Below are 23,446 nucleotides of genomic sequence, written 5' to 3' on the forward strand. Positions count from 1 at the left end.
GTTAAGTCCGACTTAGTCTTAGTCTTTGTGAAACACCCCCAGGTTTCATTTGGTCGAAGATATAGGGTAGAAGTAAGGGTTCCAGTTGCTTAGGTTTAGAAACAGGGTTAGGGTTAGGGGTTAGGGTTAGGGTCAGAGTTAGGTACAGTGTTTGTTCCAGGGTAGACACTGCCTGTGCACCAACCGCTTCTGGAGCACAATTCAAAGAAAGGTTCAAGAGGGAGTATTGATGGCTGTGACATTCCTTTTGCTTCTTCGTCACCACGTCTCCCCCCCCCCCCCACCTCAGAATGTCGTCAAGACATAAAGCTTTGCTATGAAGTCATATAGTTTAACACCTAGTTAACATCCTTCTGGCTCTGAACAGATGAGATAATATACTTACAATGACTACTTTAGCTAGATCTGCTACATAGTCTGATTCTGTCACCACCATCTCTTCTAGCACAAATCTGTTTGAAAAGAAAAAAAAAAGTTTTAATTTTAATGTCATGTGTAAATCTACATACATCAGTTCATTCAAACTTTATTGACTCTATACCAGCCCCCACCCGCCTCCTCTCTCTCTCACTCTGTCAATTTTATAATAATAATAATAATAATAATAATAATAATCTTTTAGCCCACTCCAAATTTTATTAAACAGAAAATAGATTTTTTTTTTCCCCAATTGATCGTGAGCCTGGCAGCCACTGAGCAGCGCTAGATCGAATTTGCTCTATCCCCTTATTGTTGACTCCAAACAAGGTAGCAGCAACTCCAGTCTTTTAACATCTTTTGGTATGACGCTTGCTCTCTCTCTCTCTCTCTCTTTCATTACCTAGTTACCCATCATAATCCGACTCTTCCTTATTTGATGATGCATTACAAAGCTCATATATTACTATCATCATCAGTATTTGATGTGAATTGTTTTCCTTTTCCTTGCCTCCGTCTCTTACTTTCGTCTCACCCTTCCTTCCTGCCTACCTCCCTCCTTCCCTGCCTGCCTGCCTCCCTCCCTGCTTGCCTCCATCCCTGCCTGCCTGCCTGCCTCCCTGCCTGCCTCCATCCCTACCTGCCTCCCTCCCTCCCTGCCTGCCTCCATCCCTGCCTGTCTCCCTCCTTCCCTGCCTCCCTCCTTCCCTGCCTGCCTGCTCCCTCCCTCCCTGCCTGCCTCCATCCCTGCCTCCCTCCTTCCCTGCCTCCCTGCCTCCCTCCCTCCCTGCCTGCCTCCCTCCCTGCCTGCCTGCCTGCCTGCCTCCCTCCCTGCCTGCCTGTCTCCATCCCTGCCTGCCTCCCTCCCTGCCTGCCTCCTTCCCTGCCCGCCTGCCTGCCTCAAGATCAACTTACGATAGTTTGTACAGGGCTTCATCTTTCTTCTTTTGTGCTCTCTCCTCATCTGTAAGCTCTGGTTCTGGTTCAGGTTCTGGTTCAGGCTCTGGTATCGGTTCTGGTTCTGCTGGCGTCTCTTCTTCTTGTGCACCATCTCCTTCTAATCAAGAGATACAGAGAAAGAGAAAGAAATAGAGAAATGAGGATGAGAAGCGAGGCGAGGGAAAAAAGAAAAAGATACAGGGATACAGATAGATAGAGCGAGAAAGAGGGGGGGGGGGAGGGTCATAAACATGGGGTGGGGTGGGGGAAAGTACACTTTCATAATATTATTGGTGAAAACTGTAGATATAACATTGAAAATTCATGTGTAAACATATACATGTGAGTAATATGCAGTTGACTAATTAAAGATCAATTACATGTAATTTATTGTTTGATAAACTCTACTTCAGATAATATCAAGTTTAAAGTACACATGTGCATACCAGTATAATTCAAATATTCACACCCATCTGTCATTTTGTATGTCTATGGACCCCACATTGTCAACTATCTCCATGTCTGAATGACTGGGGGGGGGGGGGGGTGGTGTATCATGGTTTGGTTAATTGATATGGAGCCAGTGGTTTCAGATTGGCAAATGTGAATTATTATTCTTCTTACAATTTGTGGGCTTTAAGTGGTCATTTAATATTGTGATTGATGCTTGTACTGGCAGTAAAGTGCCATACATTGTATACCATAATAAAAGTGATTTGTTTCTCTTCACATTCATTTATCACATCCCTTTGCTAGACTCTCTGTCCTACTAAACCCAACACCTCTCCCTCCTGTACTCATTCATTCTTCAATCGTTCGTTCATTTCTCTATCTATCTTACCTGGATTCTCTGAATTCTCCACCTCGTTCTCATCTTCTTCTTTGATTGTAGCAGGTTGGCCTGTTGTCATGGTAACCCCTTCCTCATCTGTCTTCCCATCACCACATTCTTCACCACCCTTTTCTGTTTCCTTCTCACCCTCCTGTGAGGAAGAAATGAATAATTATGCTTTATTAGTAAATGCAGTCATCAAATTAATCTAAATGTTTGCGGAAGAACATCAAACAAAAATAAAAATTAATTATAATTGTAATTAATCATACAAGTACCGGTATATATGACAAATTCATGGTCAGGCGATAAACAATGAAGTTAAATTATATGTAACAATACAATGTACAAGGGAATACACATTATATGTGCAACAGCATAGAGAATCTTCAAAGCAAAAATTCTATCGAAGACTGGATGAGTACAAGGGTGAGAAAGAAGCAGAGGTGAAAGGGGAGAAGTGAGGGAAAGAAGAAGAAAAAGAAGAAGAAGAAGAAGAAGAAGAAGAAGAAGAAGAAGAAGAAGAAGAAGAAGAAGAAGAAGAAGAAGAAGAAGAAGAAGAAGAAGAAGAAGAAGAAGACGGAGACGAAGAAGAAGGAGGAGGAGGAGGAGGAGGAGGAGGAGGAAAAGAAGAAGAAGAAGAAGAAGGATACGGAGACGAAGAAGAAGGAGGAGGAGGAGGAGGAGGAGGAGGAGGAGGAGGAAAAGAAGAAGAAGAAGAAGAAGAAGAAGGAGACGGAGATGAAGAAGAAGGAGGAGGAGGAGGAGGAGGAGGAGGAGGAGGAAAAGAAGAAGAAGAAGAAGAAGAAGAAGAAGAAGACGATGATGGAAGAGGAAGACGATGATGGAAGAGGAAAATGAGGAGAAGAAGAAGATGGAAGAGGAAAAGGAGGAGGAGAAGAAGATGGAAGAGGAAAAGGAGGAGGAGAAAAAAACACCCCAAAGAAATCTCATGACCCCATCTCATCAAGAAGACATATGAGCACCGACTACCCTCTAACCCACATCATTGTTATCTCTCAAACATTCAAAGAGAGGCTTGACATATTGTGATGACATCGACTATAATTTGTCACATGAGCAACAACAAAGGGAGAGACATGATGACAAACATAGAAACAAACTAGACATGTCACATGTATGGTGTACATGATTTCTCTACTGGCAGTTTCAGGGGCAGGGAAGATCGAAGGGGCGTGGGTAAACCAAACTCATAAAATTATTAATGGTGAAATTGGAACTTCGAATTACTTGAGATTGCACTAACAAATTCATTGCAATCTCTACTGTCCTTCAAGCAAATATGCTTCTTTTTACCTTCCAGAAAATATAGAAGAATTAAGAGTTGGCTGGATAAATCCAATATATGCTTGTAAAGAAAGTACTGTGCAGCACCTACGCCAGCAACAATCGCTTTGGAGTATTCTCTCACATGATGGAACTCCGAGCATCGACCCTTGACCCGACACTTTTTCTAACCTTAACCTATACATTCCTATCTAGTGTGAATCCTTATCCTTGACATGAACATGCCATTTGAAAAAATCAACCTCGAAGACAATGTCTATTCCTTGAACCGAAGTGATTAAAATGTTAAGAGTAATCTAGAGTAGGATATGATGGTTTCATGAGTTATGAAAGTCAGCAAAATGGGCCATGATAGTAGATGTCATGTTAATATTGCCTATCACTTCTAACTAATTATTGCACTAGGCCACCTTTGTGTGGTAAAATTATGATTTGATAACAATTATGCAGTTTGCGTTCCGGGCGATGCTTCTTTTTCATGCCTGCACATTTTGCTGAGCTAACTCATAACCCTTTGATGTTAGAGATACTTTGGAAGGAGATGGGGTGTATGACCCCCTCCTAACCCCTCCTAACCCCCTTGATATAAATATGATCCTGGTTCAACTAGGGTAGAGGACCTTTTTGTACTGCTTGGAATGGCATAATGACACATGCGTGTATGCCTGGAATGCTGGAATTCCAACTGGGGTCTTTAAGACAAATGCAACGAGAGGCAGTGCTAGAGGATGGATACGTTCACTTCTTAGAATTAAAGGAATATTAAAGGAATATTTCAACCCTTTCTGAACTCTTGAAAACTAAGCAAGTATTAGTAAAGGCTGAATGCTCCAGAGGGGGCCAAAATTCCTCTGCATGTTCACTTGGTTCTCATTCAATATACAGGAACACTAGACCATTTTAAAGCTCTCAATTTGTAGTTTAAATTTAAGCTAGGTTTCTTAAAATTCCATTAGGCCTGTATTAATTTTCCTCAAAGTCATCAAATTATGCCAGAGAAGGGAAGATTTACAGAGAAAAGAAAGAAGAGCATGTAATATATACATGATATATTTGAATCACTTAACAAGGGAAACGCTCTCGGCGGTCTCGCCTGCATAACGCAATTCATTATGATAAACCAGAACGTCAATGACGTAGCGCTCATCTGCATCTCACAACAACAAATATCGTAAATTTTATGTGGTACACTTTTGAACTGGTCAAAAAATAGAAATTTGATGCCTTGGAAGGGACATAATTTCATTTCATTTGCATAAAGTACCATAAATAATCAATGGAGCAAAATCTCACAATTCTGTGTAGAAGTTTATTGTTCCAAATTTAGCTCTACCAGATAAGGCAAAATCGGTCAAGAAATGAGGGAAAAGAAGCAATTTTTGTTATTTTTGGAATAAATTTGCATAAATTACCATAATTAATTAATGGAGAACAATTTCAAAATTCTGTGTAAAAGTTTAGTGTACCAAAGTTAGCTCTACGATATAAAGCAAACCAAATCAAAATCGGTCGAGAAATGAAGGAGAAGAAGCCTTTTTTGTGATTTCGAATAAATTTGCATAAATTAGCATAGATAATGAATTTCACGATTCTGTGTAGAAATTTTAAATCCCCTCCTAGCCCTATCATATGAAACAATCAGAATCAAAATCGGTTGAAAAATAACGAAGAAGAAGCATTTTGAAAATCTTAATGTTGATGCCACAACAAAGTCTAAGTTTGTTGACCTTAAATGGCCTTTGACCTTAACTTAGTGACCTGAAATTCTACTCACATGATTGGGGAGACTTGATAACCCTATAGTCCAAGTTTCATTGACTAAGAACTTATACTTTCAAAATTATATCAAAAATTCAAAAACTTAACCTTAGGTTAAGTTTTCGATGATGATGCTACAACATAGTCCAAGTCTGTTGACCTGAAATGACCTTTGACCTTGACTTTGTGATCTGAAATTCTACTCACATGATTGGGGATACTTGATTACCCTATAGTCAAAGTTTCATTGACTAAGAACTTATACTTTAAAAATTATACCAAAAATTCAAAAACTTAACCTTAGGTTAAGTTTTTGATGTTGACGCCGTCGCCGTCGCCGTCGCCGCCGCCGTCGCCGCCGCCGTCACCGGAAAAGCGGCGCCTATGTCTCGCTTTTTGCTACGCAGGCGAGACAAAAACAATGGGTACATTTCTTTTTAGTTTTTAAAATCGTCTTTTTCACTTGGTACTCAAGAGATAAGTTTATAAAATGAAACCATAAACACAAATCCATGGACATTGAACCCTGCTATTTGACCAGTACAACATAAATAGATTATGATTACTGGTTACTATACATAACCAACTAGTTCAAAATTATGTTGTCTTTTACTCCTTTAATCATTGTCACAAATATCGATAAAATGGACGTTTCAATACATTTCACATGCAATATAGAGCAACAAGTACTTGGAGACAGAACGATTCACAGACTCAAGAAGAAGAAAAATTCCAAGACCTTTGAGAACATCCAATGAGACATGGGAGCATACAGATGTCAGATGTATATTTCATGAATATACTTGCATAAATATACATATGTATTGATAGAGAATATTCTTTAGATTAATACCTATGACATTATAAAGCCATGCTAACAATAGTACAACACTGTTTGTAAGGTTGACTTCTTATAAACAATAGAAATAAATGGATAACAAATGGCTTTGCTGAACTCTACAACTCTGAATTATCTTAGATCTTTTTTTTTATACTATTTTTTTGGTCAACATTTACCATGCAGCATGCCACATTAATCATACAAAAATCAATGCCAGACTTTATATATTGACACCATACAATGGCATAGCGATATGATGTTTCTTTTTCTTTCATTTTGCACATGTATGGATGCAAAGTGTGGTCCCACACGTACCATTTTATGTGGTGTTTTGTTATCTCCTTCAGAAGCCAACTCTCTGCCCGAGCCAGTGATATTAGCGACTGGCTCCAGAGTGGAAAGAAGGGACTGTTACCACGAGGAAGCGTAACACCGTGAGGAAAGAGGACACAAACAGGATGAATTAAACGAGTGATAAAAAGTAAACTTGGCGCTATAATTTGCTTACACCTATGTTTAGAGCGGATAGAATGACTATAATGGATCATGTTGAGAGGAGTTATATAATATAGTTTCAACACAGAGGTTAAAGATGAAGTTGAGTTCTGGTCATGCGATTGCATTGTGAAAGAAACGGTGTGGAACCGACCAGAAAAAGTTGATCATCTAGCATATAAGAATGTGTTTGTATTGCAAGGTTCTGGAATCATCAAGATGATAAGAAATGTGGCCAAGTCTTGGTAAAGTTACAAACACTTGCACAGAAAGATGTATATGGGACTACACGAACACGTGGCGTAAAAAGCCGGCCCCCGATTTTTACGATGTTACATGCATATTTAGAATATGAAGGCATTTGAAGAGCCAAGCTTTTGAGGGAACATGTCTTAACTGATGTTCTTCCACACTTGCATAATAAGAATGAGTAATGCTCACAAATTATTTTTCACCTCTTCCCAGAACTCAACCTTCTCTTTAAATTGCCATTAGGTGACCAAAAATTATTTAAAAAAAAAAAAAAAAAGTTTATCCAAATTTAAAGATATCCTCATAACTATTCATAATATGCAGAATATGACTTGAGGGCCCCCATCCCCATAGGATGTAGGGTACCTTTAAAGTTGGAATCAATCGTCAATACATCATGGGTAAGCAAATCTAATCCAATGTGTTGCATCATGATTGGCTACAAAACCCCGGCTCTGACCGACTTCAACTTGCATCACAACAAACATTTTCAGGGTCCCAGTTTTCAATGGGAGTAGGTACATGTAGAAGGGGAGGGGGTAAGATTGGGGGTAGGGGGTGGTGGTGGAAGAATATAGGCATTCCTTACCTCTCTCTTGTCATGGGCTGCACCAGAAGGGGGTCCAATCAGAGATGAATGATTTTGGAGCTCCATTGGTGGGGGAAGGGGCACTGCCTCTGCCTCCCCCTCTTCTTCGTCAATAGGAAGGTCGGACACACGCACTGCGGGCTTCAGGTCGACGGTCTCTCCACTAGCCTACATGATATATGGAACGAAAAACAATTTGAACATGATTATCTCTGAACAAGAAAGGTAAACATTAAATATTGCACTTAACATATTTGAATTGAACAATCACTTCATGCAAAATGACAAGGTATACCCCCCCCCCCCCTCCCTCAACAAATATTACTACGCAAAGTAGGATTCTCAATTTAGGTGCACATAATCAGTATCATCACAATTTGATGACATCAAAAAATAATCATAATATGTATTCATCTACTCTTCACTATTCATCACAATCTAAATTAAAATGGATGGGACGATTTGTCATCACCCTTTCCTCGCACATTTCCTGATGTTCCTTTAAAATCTACTTCATAGATTGTCAGGTGAGAGCCAGATGACCTTTGACATGCGTCATTTAACACAGAGTAAATTCCCTTCTGGTTCTCAACAGATAAAATATTAGGATTTAGTCAAGGTATGTGAGCAAGGACTCATGAAATCCATGCTAAATCGCTCATAATCCACATCCTATTTTCTTTCATTCTGTAAACTGAAGCTCCTGATATGCTATGGAAAAATATTTGGATTTAAGTCGGATGTCTTTAATACACAGGACATATGGGCTTAAAGATCAAAGTTAGCCTTGAGAGTCAAGGAAAATGACAGCATTTCATCACAGGCACTGGACTCAACCTTTTAAGATTAATGACAGAGGTCTATAAAATAAAATTGCTTTAAGTTTTGTTCTTTTGTATCTAATAATCAAAGGAAATATTCTACAGAGGGCTATATCACCAGACAAGAAGTTACATTTTTTGTTCTTTCTGTTTGTCAGAGATTTCTTTGGATCATCATCATCATCATCACCATCATCATCACCATCACCACCATTATCATCATCATCATCATCATCATCATCATCATCATCATCACCATCACCTCCATTATTATTATCATCGTCATCATCATCACCATCACCATCACCACCATTATTATCATCATCATCATCATCACCACCATCATCATTGTCATGTCCATAATGATTACCATAAATACACCCTTTGCCAATCCTATGGTCATCATCACCACAGCTTTCACAGACATCCTTTTCATTAAAATCGCCATATTTTTTTATTATTATAATGATTATCAGTGTCACAATAGCGATCGTCATCATAAAAAATCCATAGCCAATATCCCTGACATCATCTTCCTCTAAATAGCTGTATACGGTATCTCACCTCATGAACTACGTTATCAATCCCAGCAAGCTCTTCTCTTGCTCCTCCTTCCTGCTGACTTGCTGCTTCTTCAATGAATGGCTCCTGCAATTAAAATGATCAAAATTCAATTTTTTAGCTATATATATACAAGGTATCAAATATTTTCCTCACAGACTCCCAAGATTCCCAGAACAGTTACACATCACAATAGAATTGGTTAACATAGAAAATGTATGGCGCATGTCAATTTATGCTAATGAGCTATTAGCACCAATTTTCTTGATTATGTATATTTTCTAAATACACAAACTTTTATTTTTATAGTTATTGTTGATATGTGACTCACTCCTTACAGGCCTATGATCAAACTGTGCATATGTACAACAAATATACATGTACACAGATCAATTACATGAAATAGTTTAGCAAATTCACTAAAGTATCATATCTTTATTTTGATTAATGTTGCCTACACATGATAAATTATAGTTCTATTCACATTGTAAATTAGTGATCACACCAGTCTTATGGGAAATTGAATATGGAGAGTGCAAATACGCATACTACAGGAACAGTTGCCCAGACACAGCTACAACCACAGCCCTTTTAATATGAACATAGCATTCAACAGATAAACTTATGAACTTGTAATAGTCAATAAATGCCTCCAATTTTGCCTAAATCATAGGCCCAGATTCTTGAAATACTGTATTGACATTTTAAAATATTTTTTATAAATATGAATGATTGAATGTACAGATTTATCAAACACTAAAACTAAATCATACCGATAGTATAGGCATCATCTTATGTCTTCATAGGTTTTCACTACTAACATGCAACTGGATGTGTAATTAATGAGCAGCTGTATAAACTTGTAGAATGAATCAATGCAATCTTTATCTATATACTGTGCTTCAACCTACCTACATGTACCATTCGTATCATGTTATGTTTGCATAAATATTCATCCTGATAACCTACTTCTGTCTGAAAATTATGCAGAATATATCAGCAGTATTATCATCATGATGTAGAGAAAAGTGAAGGAGGTATAATTGTACTTTGGAAAAGGACAGATATCCAGAGAGAGAGAAAGAGAGAGAAAGAGAGAGAAAGAGAGAGAGAGAGAGAGAGAGAGAGAGAGAGAATGAAAGAGGTGAAATTATAATTTGCAAAAGGAGAGAGAGAGAGAGAGAGAATTGGAGAGGGGGAATGTAGGTGCATGAAGATGGGGGCAATGGGGGAGGAAACAGAGAAGAGAGAGAGAGAGAGAGAGGGGGGGGGGGGGGAGAGCAGTATTTCATCGGAAGATAGGGATGCCCTTTGTACACACACACACATCAAGCTTTCCTGTAACTTGGTGTAAGCTTTGACATTCAGAAAGCTGAAATGTGTACATTTACTGTATAACATGCATTTGAACACTCTCCTAGAAGACAATTTTTACACCTATTAGTTACATTGTGTATTTCTCACTTGTCCTCCTCTTTCTCTTTCTCCCTTTCTTCCTTCGCTTCTCCCCCTCTCTCTCTCCCTCTCTCTCCCCGTCTCTCAGATGAAATTACATTGTCAAATCAGACAGAATAAGAAGAATACTAAATCAAAATGTTAAAGGTCATTTTAAATAGTGCTCAGTTGGAATATAGTGTGACATGTGATCTTGTGCTTCTATTAAATGTGCAAAATTCATGGCTTTCTAAAGCTAATTTAATATGGCACATAGACACGTTATGTCTTCTGTGATGGTAATGTTGCATTTACTACAGAGTCACAAGGGTAATTCATTTACATGAAATGCCATTTAATCGTGAGGATAGACAATCCACATTCATTACTTTGTAATGGAACAAATACGTCCGCATTTTCGGGGAGAAAAAAATCAATCCTCTTTGTTTGTTACAGGTCTCTCATTTAGGTTAATCTTTTGTCACCGTTTAATGTCAATGTATGAAGCATGCTAAATATTTTCAGTTGAATGACGATGAAGGTAACTAGACAAAACATTCACCGACATGAAGGTTAAATCTTGATATTTCCTTCATAGTCAAATTAAAATCCATCTTATATTACTGTCTACATGGAGATAAAGAAGTGTGTTGACTCGTATCCTTAAACATGGAGTCAACAACCATTTTGATCTTAGCAGACAACATATTTCCTCTCAGAAGAAAATATCAACCCAATAAGAACCATGTCAGCCTGTAACCTGGAAGTAGTTCATCCATATACTTCAAAGATCATGGGTCAATCACTAAATCATCCCTGTTCTCAAAGACTGATTTCAACGTGAATGTCAAAGATGGAACTTCCCCCTGATGAAACTCTCTTCCCCAGCTCCTCTTCTAATTACATTTCTTTCAGATCATTTTGTTTGCCAACTGCATTATCATAGCGTGACATTTGATGACATTTCAGCCCCTAAGCCTTAATATTAATAATATTGTCAATGAGTACGAAACATGCATCGTCAATATGAATGAAGGGTACATGGTGATGAGATGCACATAATGTCTCTGGTGGATCAGTATTTCTTAACACTCAACAAAATCCTGCTTAACACTACTCCACCAATGATTTTAATCAAGTTTTATAATACTTTTCAAAATCTTAGCCTCACCCCTTCCATAGCAATGCATGGGTTATAGCAATCAAGATGCATACTAATTAATGCTATCTATTCAAAGGGTTAAAGAAACCTGAACTTCTTCCTTATTGTTATCATTTTACCAATATTCTCTCTCCCCCTTCCCTCTCTCTTTCCCCCATTCTCTTTCCTTTTCTTTCACATTCCCCCTATCAATCTCTTCCCCTTTTCATGCTATCCTTCCTTTCTTTTTATTTTCATTTTTAATATTGGCACATTTCAGAAGACCATCAACATGTGAAAATTACCCATGCTATACATGTAGCTTCAATTCCAATGGGTGTATTCCTCAAACTCATGTTAAACAAATATACCTGTTCAAAAAGTGTCTGAAAAGTTGTGCTAATCAGTAAAAAGTTACACCAACTAAATGTATCTACTTCTATCCAATTTGTTTTGTTTTATGAATGTTTACAGATTCACAAGAAAATTTACTAATATCTGAAACATATATAAAAACTAGATGGAATTTTGACTGCGCGCAGTCGAAAATGATGCCTCCGCCATAGAGCAATTTAAACAAGTTTGGAGTTTAAATCTCCAGTGGTTCTTGAGATATCATGATAACAATCTCAATGTATGGCATTTCATAAGTTGACCTCTGTGACCCTTGACCTTTGACCTATGTGCTCCAAAATCTAATCAGATTGTCTTCCTATGGTGATACACACTATCATTAAGTTTGAAGTTTAAATCTCCAGTGGTTCTTGAGATATTATGATATGGTGATACATACTATCATTAAGTTTGAAGTGAAAATTCTCCAGTGGTTCTTGAGATATCGCAATAACGATCTCAATGTATAGAATTTCATAAGTTGACCTCTGTGACCCTTGACCTTTGACCTACGTGCTCCAAAATCTAATCAGATCGTCTTCCTATGGTGATACATACTATCCTTAAGTTTGAAGTTTAAATCTCAAATGGTTCTTGAGATATCATGATAACAATCTCAATGTATGGAATTTCATAAGTTGACCTCTGTGACCCTTGACCTTTGACCTACGTGCTCCAAAATCTAATCAGATTGTTTTCCTATAGTGATACACACTATCACTAAGTTTGAAGTTTAAATCTCCAGTGGTTCTTGAGATATCATGATAACAATCTCAATGTATGGAATTTCATAAGTTGACCTCTGTGACCCTTGACCTTTGACATACGTGCTCCAAAATCTAATCAGATTGTTTTCCTATAGTGATACACACTATCACTAAGTTTGAAGTTTAAATCTCCTGTGGTTCTTGAGATATCATAACAATCTCAATGTATGGAATTTCATAAGTTGACCTCTGTGACCCTTGACCTTTGACATACGTGCTCCAAAATCTAATCAGATCGTCTTCCTATGGTGATACATACTATCCTTAAGTTTGAAGTTTAAATCTCAAATGGTTCTTGAGATATCGCGCTAACAAACTCAATACAAGGAATTTCATAAGTTGACCTCTGTGACCTGTGACCTTTGACCTACGTACTCCAAAATCTAATCAGATCGTCTTCCTATGGTGATAAATACTATTCCCGAGTCTTAAGTTTAAATCTTAAATGGTTCTTGAGATATTGTGATAACGGTCAAACGGGACGGACGGACGGACGTACGGACGGACGGACGTACGGACGGACGTACGGACGTACGGACGTACGGACGGACAACCCGAAAACATGATGCCTCCGGCACCACCTTCGGTGGCGGAGGCATAAAAAACCCACATCATTAGCCTCTGATAGCTGGAGAAATGGCTCAAATGCACCACTACAAGGTACCTCAATACAGGCTTTACTATATCCAAATAAGATTTCATTTTGAATATTGCTGAACGAGGGAGGGGGGGGGGGGGGTGGCGGCGGGGGAGGGGTCATTTACATGAACAGTACCTGACATTTGGTCTAAAGCAAAGTATAAGAAAGCGCTACAGCATACATGCACACTGCTCTCTCAATCATGTCAAAGCCAAGGCATATAATGACAATGTGAATTGCTTCAAGGCACAAGTAAAAAGAAAATGTGGGGGTAACAAAAGCTGTTTTGGATGAAAATCTACCACATCTACATGTTCATTTAAGTTAGTGTATCCGAGAACTTTGTGTCGGGTGTATATATTTAGCCAAGAAAGACCCCAAGGACAAATGCTTTTTGGTTGAAATGTCAAAAAATACTAAATACGTCACAAAGCTAAACTATATTTGGAAACGTTGCCCTGTCTCTAATACCATTGGTGGTAAAGTGTAGGACGTATCACGTGAGAGGGAATGATGTCAAAGTATACGGAATAGAGCTCGCAGGCTTCTTCTACCTGGGATGGTTTAAATGGTGCAGTGAGGGAGAGAGAAGTGATGAGGGAGGAAGGGAGGGGAGGATGGAGGGATAAAGGAACATAAATAATGGATGTGAGGGAGAGAGAGAGAAAGAGGGGAGGAGGGAGAGAAGGGGGAGGGAGAGAAGGGGGAGGGAGAGAAGGGGGAGGGAGAGAAGGGGGAGAGGGTGATGACGGAGGAGGGGAGGGAGGAAGAGAAACAGAAGGATGGATGGATATAGGATAAGGAGTGGGATATAAGGAGGGTGGGAGAGAGAGAGAGGGGGAGGGAAAGCAGGAGGGAAAGCAGGAGGTAAAGAGTGAAAGAGAGAGAGAGAGAGAGAGAGAGAGAGAGAGAGAGAGAGAGAGAGAGAGGGAGGGAGGGGAGGAGGGAGAGATGGGGAGAATAGCAATGACAGGACAAGGAATACAATAGGGCAAGAGATGAAACGGAAGACAGAAAGACAATGCACAGCATCTCAGACAGGGACATGTTAGAACCAAAGAAGATAGCATCAGAGGGAAACAATGAGGCAAGAAACTACAATATGATAGAGAAATAAAGACATATTCAGAGGAACCTTCAAGCTTAGATTAATGCAAACTTTCAGATGTAGGCTAGGTTACACCTAAATGATGAGCACTTCTTATGATTTCTAGAGGTATAATGACAGAGACATTGTACAATTGGACTAAACAGAACGAAAAAGATGAAACAATCAATACTTCATCGAAGAATATCTGAACAAAGAGGGGGAGAAAATGAGTGGCTTGCATCCTTTGAGGAAGAAGAAACAAAGCCTGAAACCTGAAAGTCACCCTCTACATGGACAGAATGCATGATGGATAGAAAATATTCACTTATGTTCACATTCGAACTACAGCATCCACCATAAATTCTAGGTCTTTTATTTCCCTATCACTTTAAGCAACATATTTGTTACAAGCCAAGATCATCCATAGGTAAACTCAAGTACATTTCTACTTTCCAAAAGGAAAAGAAATAAGAATTTGCAATTATATGAGATAGGAACAGGTGGTGAATTGCCCTTGATAGTTACAAGTAGAGAGCTCGCTCTCTCCCTCTCGCGTGATTGGCTCCCTTTAATGCTCATTGCTGATGCACTCCCTTCTACTGCGTACTGAAATCTGGCCATGACGTCAATGAGCGCCTTTAGCTCGCTTGCATCGCTCTCAGTTCCTTCTTTCTTCTTTGTCTGTCCTTGCAATAAGGTCCTCTTCTTTTCTTTCTGAACTCTTTTTTTTCATTCTCAGATTCCTTTTCCAATACTTTCATTCTCTCTCTCTCTCTCTCTCGGATGTTTGTTATCTCATTTTGTACTGAACAATTGAAAGAGGCAATGATGTATTTTGTCTGTTCTTCTGACTTGTCCTACATTGGTTGCCCTTTTCTCAATCTCGCTATATCTTCTTAATTTAGTTCCTTGACAGCTCACGTCTCACTCAAACATAAAACCAACCTATGTCTTTCTCTCTTTAACTTCAACAATGCTTCTGACAACTACCTGAATGTTTCTGCTTAACCTGCCTTCATTTACTCTTTTTTACCATTATAATTCTCCCCTTTCATAGTAATTTTCTGTCTAGCTGATTTCCTCATTTTTTTTAATCTCCTTCTGGACACTCCTTTCATTATGAAGTTCAATATATTCTTGCCAACTATTCACAGACATTTAAACAGTCACATAAAAGCAGACAGACATACTCAGAGAAGGCGACAAACAGGTAGCATAATAGACAAGATATTTCTATGCTGTATTCACCTCATTTGCAGTTCCCCTTTCAGTTACCATGATCTAGTTAACACATACACTGTCATGTCATTTCTTTATAAAGCAAGCAAATGATGGCACTTTACCAATCTTTTAGAATATGTTCATTTGTACATTGCAAAAATGTGCAATTTTGTCTATTAATTACAAATGTATATGGCTATGCTATCATGTGTATTTTTTGATGCCAGACAATGTCAGAATATTCAGAAGTCAGAAGTGTTTGGCTGAACCTGGCACCGTAATACCAGAATATTTGGGAAATACTAGAACAAGCTGAAGCACAATGTATTATGAAAAATTAAAAAAATGGTAATATACTTCCTTTAAAAAAGAGTTTATATCTCAAAGAATGTTTGTGTTTCTTCTTGGTATCTCTGTAAAATGACATTACATTGCCAGTTTTCGTAGTCACGGGGATATAAATATCAATGATCTGACACAGTAGGCCTGTCATTATCAGCTCCAGTTTACCAAATAACCAGCTATTTTCAGACTCGGGATTTTATCCCGAAGCTCGAAATTGCGTCTTCACCAGATAAATATGCTCATCTCAAACTAATTTGGACGGGCGCAAATTAGCCCGCTATTTGGAAAATAGCGGGATATTATGGAAACAAGACCAAGATATCTCAGGATATTGTTACGAATTTAGATATATGTCTGTATCATGTGCATACACTGCATAGTCCATTATTATTTCGCTATAATATTATTGCTTGCTGTGCAAGTCAAACTTGTCCTTCGGTAGATTTACGACGTTGTTTTTCGTCCTCGAGTAATTCTTGCAGTTCGATTGCGTAAGCCCAGGGCCACGCTCGTCTAAGAGAATCTGTCCTCGTCTTACGTAACGGCAAGGACAGATACTCAGTCGCGTGCGGCCTCCGACTGACCCCGAGCGGAGGCCAGACTTTGTCCTCAGTTTGAGGACAGACTCTGCCCTTTAGCTCGAGGTCGGGTTGTGTCCTTGCTGCTACAAAACAGCTCCCTATATAAAGCCAGGGATTCTAAAATCGAGAGACTTCTGACTGACTTCTTGAGACTTCTCCTCGTACTCCTTTCTGCCGTTTTTCGTAATTCACTGAACCTGACTGTATACCAAGTTGTCATTATTTGAAGTAATAAACATCGAATGGAACTGAAACTCACGAATACTCCATTTCTTCTGTTGAATTTATATTGCAAACACGCATGAGCTCGAGTGAGAGAGATATTGAGCGAGAACTGAACGAGAGCAGTCTGAATTAAACACTTGTAATCAAATTTCGTTACACTGGTGGCAGCGGTGGGATTTTGGACTTCAACACGCTAATCGAAATGGCGAGACAGACGCACAACCTTTGGAAGAGGAGGTTCAAATTCGCAGCCCCGCTCAACCAAGGGCTGCTATTCAGCTACCCCATCAGGAACATTTTGATGGAACACGCCCGTGGGAAAGCTTCATCTTTTCGTTCCAGAACATTGCAGAAGCGTGTGGATGGAACAAAAACGAAAAACGATTTCGAATACTGGCTTGCTTGCGAGGTAATGCAGCAGACTTCGCTTTCCAACAACTCTCCTCTGACGTCACAGGGGACTTCGATAACCTGGTAGCGGCGCTAAATGAGCGATTCGAAAATAGGAAAACACCGGCCTCATTCGTCTCCCAGTTGGAGGCAAGGCGTCTTGGACCGAAGGAGACTATTGCCGATTATGCCGCCGACGTAAGAAGACTGACAACTTTCGGTTATCCGAGTGCCGACGTCGACACAATAGAAACCATTAGCACAAGACATTTTCTACGAGGAATCGGAGACCAAAACATGACATTAACAGTGGGAATGCACGAACCTAAATCCCTGCAAGAGGCCCGTGAGATAGCCGAGCGGTATTTCAATCTGCGAGAGGAGAGTAACCCCAATGCCCACCGGCCGATTAGGGCCCTGTCATCCTCGCAATCGGTTAGCGTTACCGAAGGCCGGCTTGCTGAGTTTGAACGTCGCGTTATGTCCATTGACGAAAGACTGAACACACTCTCATCCCTCTTAAAGGATCAGGCTGAAAGAAATTCGAGAGATGCCAATACAACGGGAGATGGACGGCAAGGTAGGCGAGGGAATGATGACAGAGGACGTCAACCTCGAGGTGGTAGACCCATGCACAACAGATGTTACGAGTGTGATAGGGAGGGGCATTTAGCTAGGAACTGCCCTAATCCTCGTTATGACAACCGCCGCTATCAACAACAACAACCATTCGTCCCACAAGCCTGGGCACCTCCACAGTTTGTGCCGCCACAGCCCCAGCCAAAGACACAGCAGCAAATGTGGGTACCACAGGCACCACCACCACCACAGCATCAACAACATGTACAACATCCCCAGCCTATGCATCAACGACAGGCCAAACCCTTACCATCCGTAAATAATGTCGAGGCGGGAAACTAGCTGGGGCCGATCCAATCGACCAGGTTTCGGCCCTTAAAACTACAGTGAGTAATGCATCGAGAATAATTAAACTCGTCAAAAGTACAGGGCTTTCGGCTTTTATTGGAGCAAATGTTCATGGTGCAAACGCTAAATTTTTGGTCGACTCGGGCGCAGCAGTGACTGTTATTTCCTCTAAAGTTTACGAAGGTATAGACATAGATTTGCGTAAACATCTTAAAGAGCCGACGGAGGACATTCAACTTCAAGCAGCGAATGATGAAATACTACATATCTATGGGACGATTGATCTCGACATCACACTTGAGGACATGACATTCAAGTGGAATGTCTTCGTGGCTGATATAAGTGACGAGGGCCTTCTCGGATTTGACTTCATGCACCACTTTAACTTTATTCTTGAACCTAGACGTGGGCTTCGTTTGAATGATCGCTTGTTTCAATGCGAAATTATTTCTGACTCGAGCTGTAATGTGATAGCCAAGCATGACGTCATTATCCCTGCTAACTCTGAATTCATCATCGCCGGCAGTGCCAATGTCACTAAACTAAAAGGCGATCTTCCATACGGATTGATTGAACCCATGAATAGCGGAGAAACATTACAACCAATTCATGTAGCCAGCTGCGTGGTCGATATCAATAGGAATGATATCGATTTGCCTGTACGGGTAGCCAACACACTTGGGGTGGATATTCATGTGCATGCCGGAACCAAACTCGCAAACCTACAGCTTATAGACAAAGTGTACCATGAAGGCAATAACGGAGCTAAGCCTCTTCCTCGAAATATTAATGTTGTAAAAAGTAGCTCTGCATCAGGAAATCTTAGGTTTGAGGATTGGTCTGAAGACTTAAAGTCGTTGTATAATCGCAGCTGCGGAGAGTTGTCATCGACACATGAGAGGGACAAATTAGCTGAGCTACTCGATAAGCATAAATCGACATTTGCAGTTTCTCCAAATGACTTAGGACGAACATCATGGGTTCAGCATGCAATCGACACAGGTACTGCCTCACCCATTAAGCAGAGGCCAAGACGCCCGCCTCGAGCTTTTGTGGACGAAGAGGAGGAGATAATTCAGACACAGTTGCGATCAGGGGTTATCCGCGAATCCACGAGCGCCTGGTCGAGCCCGCTGGTGTATGTAAGGAAACGAGATGGATCAACAAGGCCATGCGTAGATTATCGCAAATTAAATGAAGTGACGACGAAAGATGCTTATCTACTTCCTCGTATAGAGGACTGTCTTGATTGCATAGGAGGTGCTAAAATCTTTAGCACTTTAGATTTACAATCCGGATACTGGCAAATAGAACTAAAGGAGGAGGACCAGCAGAAGACGGCATTTAGCACTAGAAGCAGACATTACGAGTACGTCACGATGCCGTTTGGATTATGCAATGCCCCGAGCACGTTCGAGCGGGGTATGGAGCTTCTCATGAAAGGTTTGCAATGGAAAACCTTAATCCTTTATCTCGACGATATCATCGTTCTCGGTTCCACCTTTGAAGAGCATCTCGAGAGGCTCAATGAGGTACTCTCTCGTCTTGGCCAAGCAGGGCTAAAACTAAAACCAAGCAAATGCAACCTAGTGAAGTCGGAAGTATGCTATCTGGGGCATGTAGTGAGCGCAAAAGGCATCAAGCCCGACCCCGACAAGATAGATAGGATTCACCAATGGCCTACACCCAAGACGGTAACCGATGTTAGATCTTTTATCGGTCTTTGCTCTTACTACAGGAGATTTATCCGTGGATTCTCATCTATCGCTTCACCCTTGACTCGCCTCATGGAAAAATCTCGCACATTTGAGTGGGACAGTGAATGTCAATCTGCCTTCGATGAGCTGAAACTAGCGATCACGAGTGATAATTGCATGGCATATCCAAATGATGAGGGTATGTTCATATTAGATACTGATGCGTCAGCTACAGGCGTCGGTGCTGTTTTGTCCCAACTACAGTGGGATGAGTCAGCCCAGTGCGAATTGGAGAGACCAGTCGCATTCGCTAGTCGATCTCTTACTAAGACACAACGTCGTTACTGCACTACACGTCGAGAACTATTAGCAGTTGTCTCATTCGTTTGCCACTTCCGTCATTTTCTCTTTGGCAGAAAATTCTTGATCCGGACTGATCACTCATCTCTTAGATGGATAATGTCATTTCGCGAACCAACTGATCAAATGGCTAGATGGATTGAGAGATTATCTCAATTCGACTTCGTGATCGAACATCGGGAAGGGAGAAAGCACGGCAATGCTGACGCGTTATCTAGAATCGCATGTGATCCCGATACATGTGACTGCTATGACAAATCATCGATCCTCGAAAAACTACCATGTGGAGGATGTAAGACCTGTGAGAGGCGACATCGTGAATGGTCTGACTTCTTCGAAGAAGACAACATCATCCCACTTTCCGCGAGAAGTATCCGGCCAACACAGAAACCGGCCTCACACATCCAAGCTGACGCAAGCTGTCAGACTACGCCAATAAGTTCTCATCAAGGAAGGGGACCTGAAGTAAAGAAGGGACTATACGTCATGACTGTGTTCGTCATCGCTTTCTTTATGAGTTTGATCAGCAGTATAACAAGGTGTAGAACGCTATGGGGAATTATGATAGTGTGTATCCTCGGTATTTTGGCAGTATTTTGGCAGAATGTTGTGCATGGAGGATATTATGTTATGAATGGAGCAGTATTGTCGTTTGGAGGAGGATTATGGTCAATCCCAAGTAGATTAGCTAGAGTGAATCGTGCTTCGACGTCGCAGAAGAAGGTGCCGCCTGATAAGCGAGGTAATGATGTTAACAACGATGGCCAGTCAGACTTTGTAAGTGGGGGGAGGCCCGAGCTCCAGGGAGTCATCATTGGAAATCTTACCCGCGAAGAATTGATAACTATGCAAAAGAACGACCCCAATGTCGCGATCGTGCTCGATTGGCTCACCAAGTCACCTGACAGACCAGCACGCAATCTTGTGCAGGATAAGAGTCCTACTGTTCGAAACCTATGGTTGTCCTGGCAACAGCTGCAAATTGTTGATGGGTTGTTGTACAAACGCCATGACACTAATTCAAAACTCACAACAAGATTACAACTGGTTGTTCCGGAGAAGTTACAAGACCGTGTGATTGAAGCTAATCATGCCTCAATTTTCGCTGGACATTTGGGAGCTAAAAAGACATTAAGTAGAATATCACGCAGTTTTTTTTGGCTCAATATGAACGAAGCAGTCCGCCTATTCATAGCAAATTGCGTAATATGTGGTGCTAGGAAACGACCAACATCGAAGCCAAGGGCACCACTGGGAGAATATAATGTCGGGCACCCCATGGATCGAATTGCAATTGACATTATGGGCCCCCTTCCAGTTAGTGACAATGGAAATAGATACGTCATGGTTGTAGGTGACACTTTCACTAAATGGATTGAGGCATACGCCATCCCAGCCGAGAAACTTGTTAATGAATTCATATCTCGATTTGGAACGCCCTTAGAGCTTCATTCTGACCAAGGCAGGACATTCGAATCTAACCTATTTCAGGACGTCTGCAAATTACTCGGAATTACCAAGACAAGAACAACTCCATACCACCCCTCCTCAAATGGAATGATTGAAAGATTCAACCTGACTCTTGCCAACATGATCTCATCTTTCGTGGATAAAAACCAAAAAGACTGGGACAAGAATTTACCACTTTTGACGGCGGGGTACAGAAGTTCTACACACGAAACTATAGGATTTTCTCCTAATTTCCTCATGCTAGGTCGTGAAGTACGGACACCGTTAGAGTTTTCACTCGACATCGACCCGATTGACGAGGAACCGAGTGATATCGGAGGATATGCTAACCGGATGGCCAAAACAATGAAACAATCATGGAAGCTAGCTCGTGACAACATTGGGAGAAGTACGTCTAGGCAAAAGCGCAATTATGATTTGCGTACATCAGTCAACAACTATGAAGTCGGCGACCTAGTCTACCGTCTAGACTCCACTAGGCACAAGGGCCTATCTCCTAAACTTAAAAGTGCACGATGGATAGGCCCCTGTGTAATCACGAGAAAGCTAAGTGAATTAATATTTGAAATTCGCAGTAGCCCGAGAGGAAAAACGACGATTCTTCATCATGATAGACTCAAACCCTTCCTTTCAGCCAACGTGCCATCATGGGCCCGAGAACTATCCCAACATGCACGAAATGTGTTTACTACTAGGAATCAACGACAGGCTGGAACACAGACTAATCCCAAGGACGGCATCGAACTGAGGAGGAGCGGCCGAAGGCCAAGACCGCCCGCCCGGCTTAGTTTATAAACAACGGATCTGGCCATCATCGGTTTTGGCATATCTCGTCATTCCATGCCAATAACTTCAACAAGACGAGACGCCTGCTATTCACTCCTATATTTCTACAATGGCTTACCACTCGTCATATCTGACAATGGGGATGCATAACTGTGATGGGGATATGGATAGCAGGTTCGCATCTCCATCGACCCCCATTGTCGATGAGATCGAGAGGGCCTACTCCCCGGTTTCGGCGGCGGGTGACGAGGGCATCAACAAATTGTGCCATTTATTTGGATATTACTCTTCCGGATTATTTTCATCAGATGTTTAAACTGTGCCGTTTATTTGGATATTACTCTTCTGGATTATTTTCATCAGATGTTTCACTCTCTGTCCCTTTTTTTTTTCTTCTGTTGTTTCGGTGGAGATTAATCATTCAACCTGTTAAGTCGTCCAGCATGACATGGTCATTTATTTTGAAATTGGTGTGTTGAGCCAATTGTATAATGTGTTTAACATGTACCTGCTCTTCGTTCACGAAAAAAGGAAGCGTTCGTACTTCAGGATTTATCATAGATACGAGGAAATATACCACATGACGAGTCGACGATTTCAAAGGGAAACCGAGTGCCTTTTTATTTATTTTTGACGGTTGCTGCATTGGGTGCCAGCCTCAGTCAGAAGGGGAGCACAGCAATGGCAACAAGAGGACGCAGTGCATGGCCATTTATTTAGTAGTAATAGTTTCGTATGTGTAGGGCCAATTTATTTTTGTTCATTTTATTTTTCGAGAGCATCGGTGCGGAAAACGGAGGCAGAGAGTCATCATTTGGATAGCGTTAGAGATCTCGACATCGTATTAGTTTTGTTGGCGAATTTTTGTGTATGCGTCGGAGAGAATGAGAAATTATTATATCAGTTTGGAAATCACGGGACAACCTCGAAGATATCGGAGCAAAGTCAATCATTCATGTCCATGATATTGCGCCATGTAGAAGTGGAGGACCCGCCGTAGATACTTGATTGTCAATTTGTCATGTGTTGGGAATATTGCGAAGTCGACATGCTGAGTCAATGCTGTTACGTGATCCTTATGGAATATCCTAAAAATATTCTTATTTCTGATTGAGTTATCTGAATTCAGTATAGAGGCGAGTTTACACAACCACGAGCTTTATCAT

The 23,446-nt window shown here is 40.7% G+C and overlaps 1 protein-coding gene across 4 annotated transcripts in view; it reads right to left on the reverse strand.

Annotated features, from left to right (window-relative positions):
- The window catches only part of LOC105446090 (triple functional domain protein-like), a 72,029-nt gene that overhangs the window by 14,929 nt on the left and 33,654 nt on the right, over nt 1-23,446 (reverse strand). For 3 of the 4 annotated variants that reach the window (XM_030974166.1, XM_030974168.1, XM_030974167.1), the window contains exons 4-9: nt 8,817-8,900; nt 7,432-7,599; nt 6,411-6,503; nt 2,198-2,339; nt 1,333-1,474; nt 386-452 (exon numbers count right to left, since the gene is read on the reverse strand). In XM_030974166.1, coding sequence (XP_030830026.1) covers nt 386-452; nt 1,333-1,474; nt 2,198-2,339; nt 6,411-6,503; nt 7,432-7,599; nt 8,817-8,900 — 696 coding nt within the window. The remainder of the gene's footprint in view (nt 1-385; nt 453-1,332; nt 1,475-2,197; nt 2,340-6,410; nt 6,504-7,431; nt 7,600-8,816; nt 8,901-23,446) is intronic. The other variant, XM_030974169.1, reaches the window with a different exon arrangement.

This window comes from Strongylocentrotus purpuratus, unplaced genomic scaffold (assembly GCF_000002235.5).
Source record: "Strongylocentrotus purpuratus isolate Spur 01 unplaced genomic scaffold, Spur_5.0 spur5_scaffold_7, whole genome shotgun sequence".
Taxonomy (NCBI): domain Eukaryota; kingdom Metazoa; phylum Echinodermata; class Echinoidea; order Camarodonta; family Strongylocentrotidae; genus Strongylocentrotus; species Strongylocentrotus purpuratus.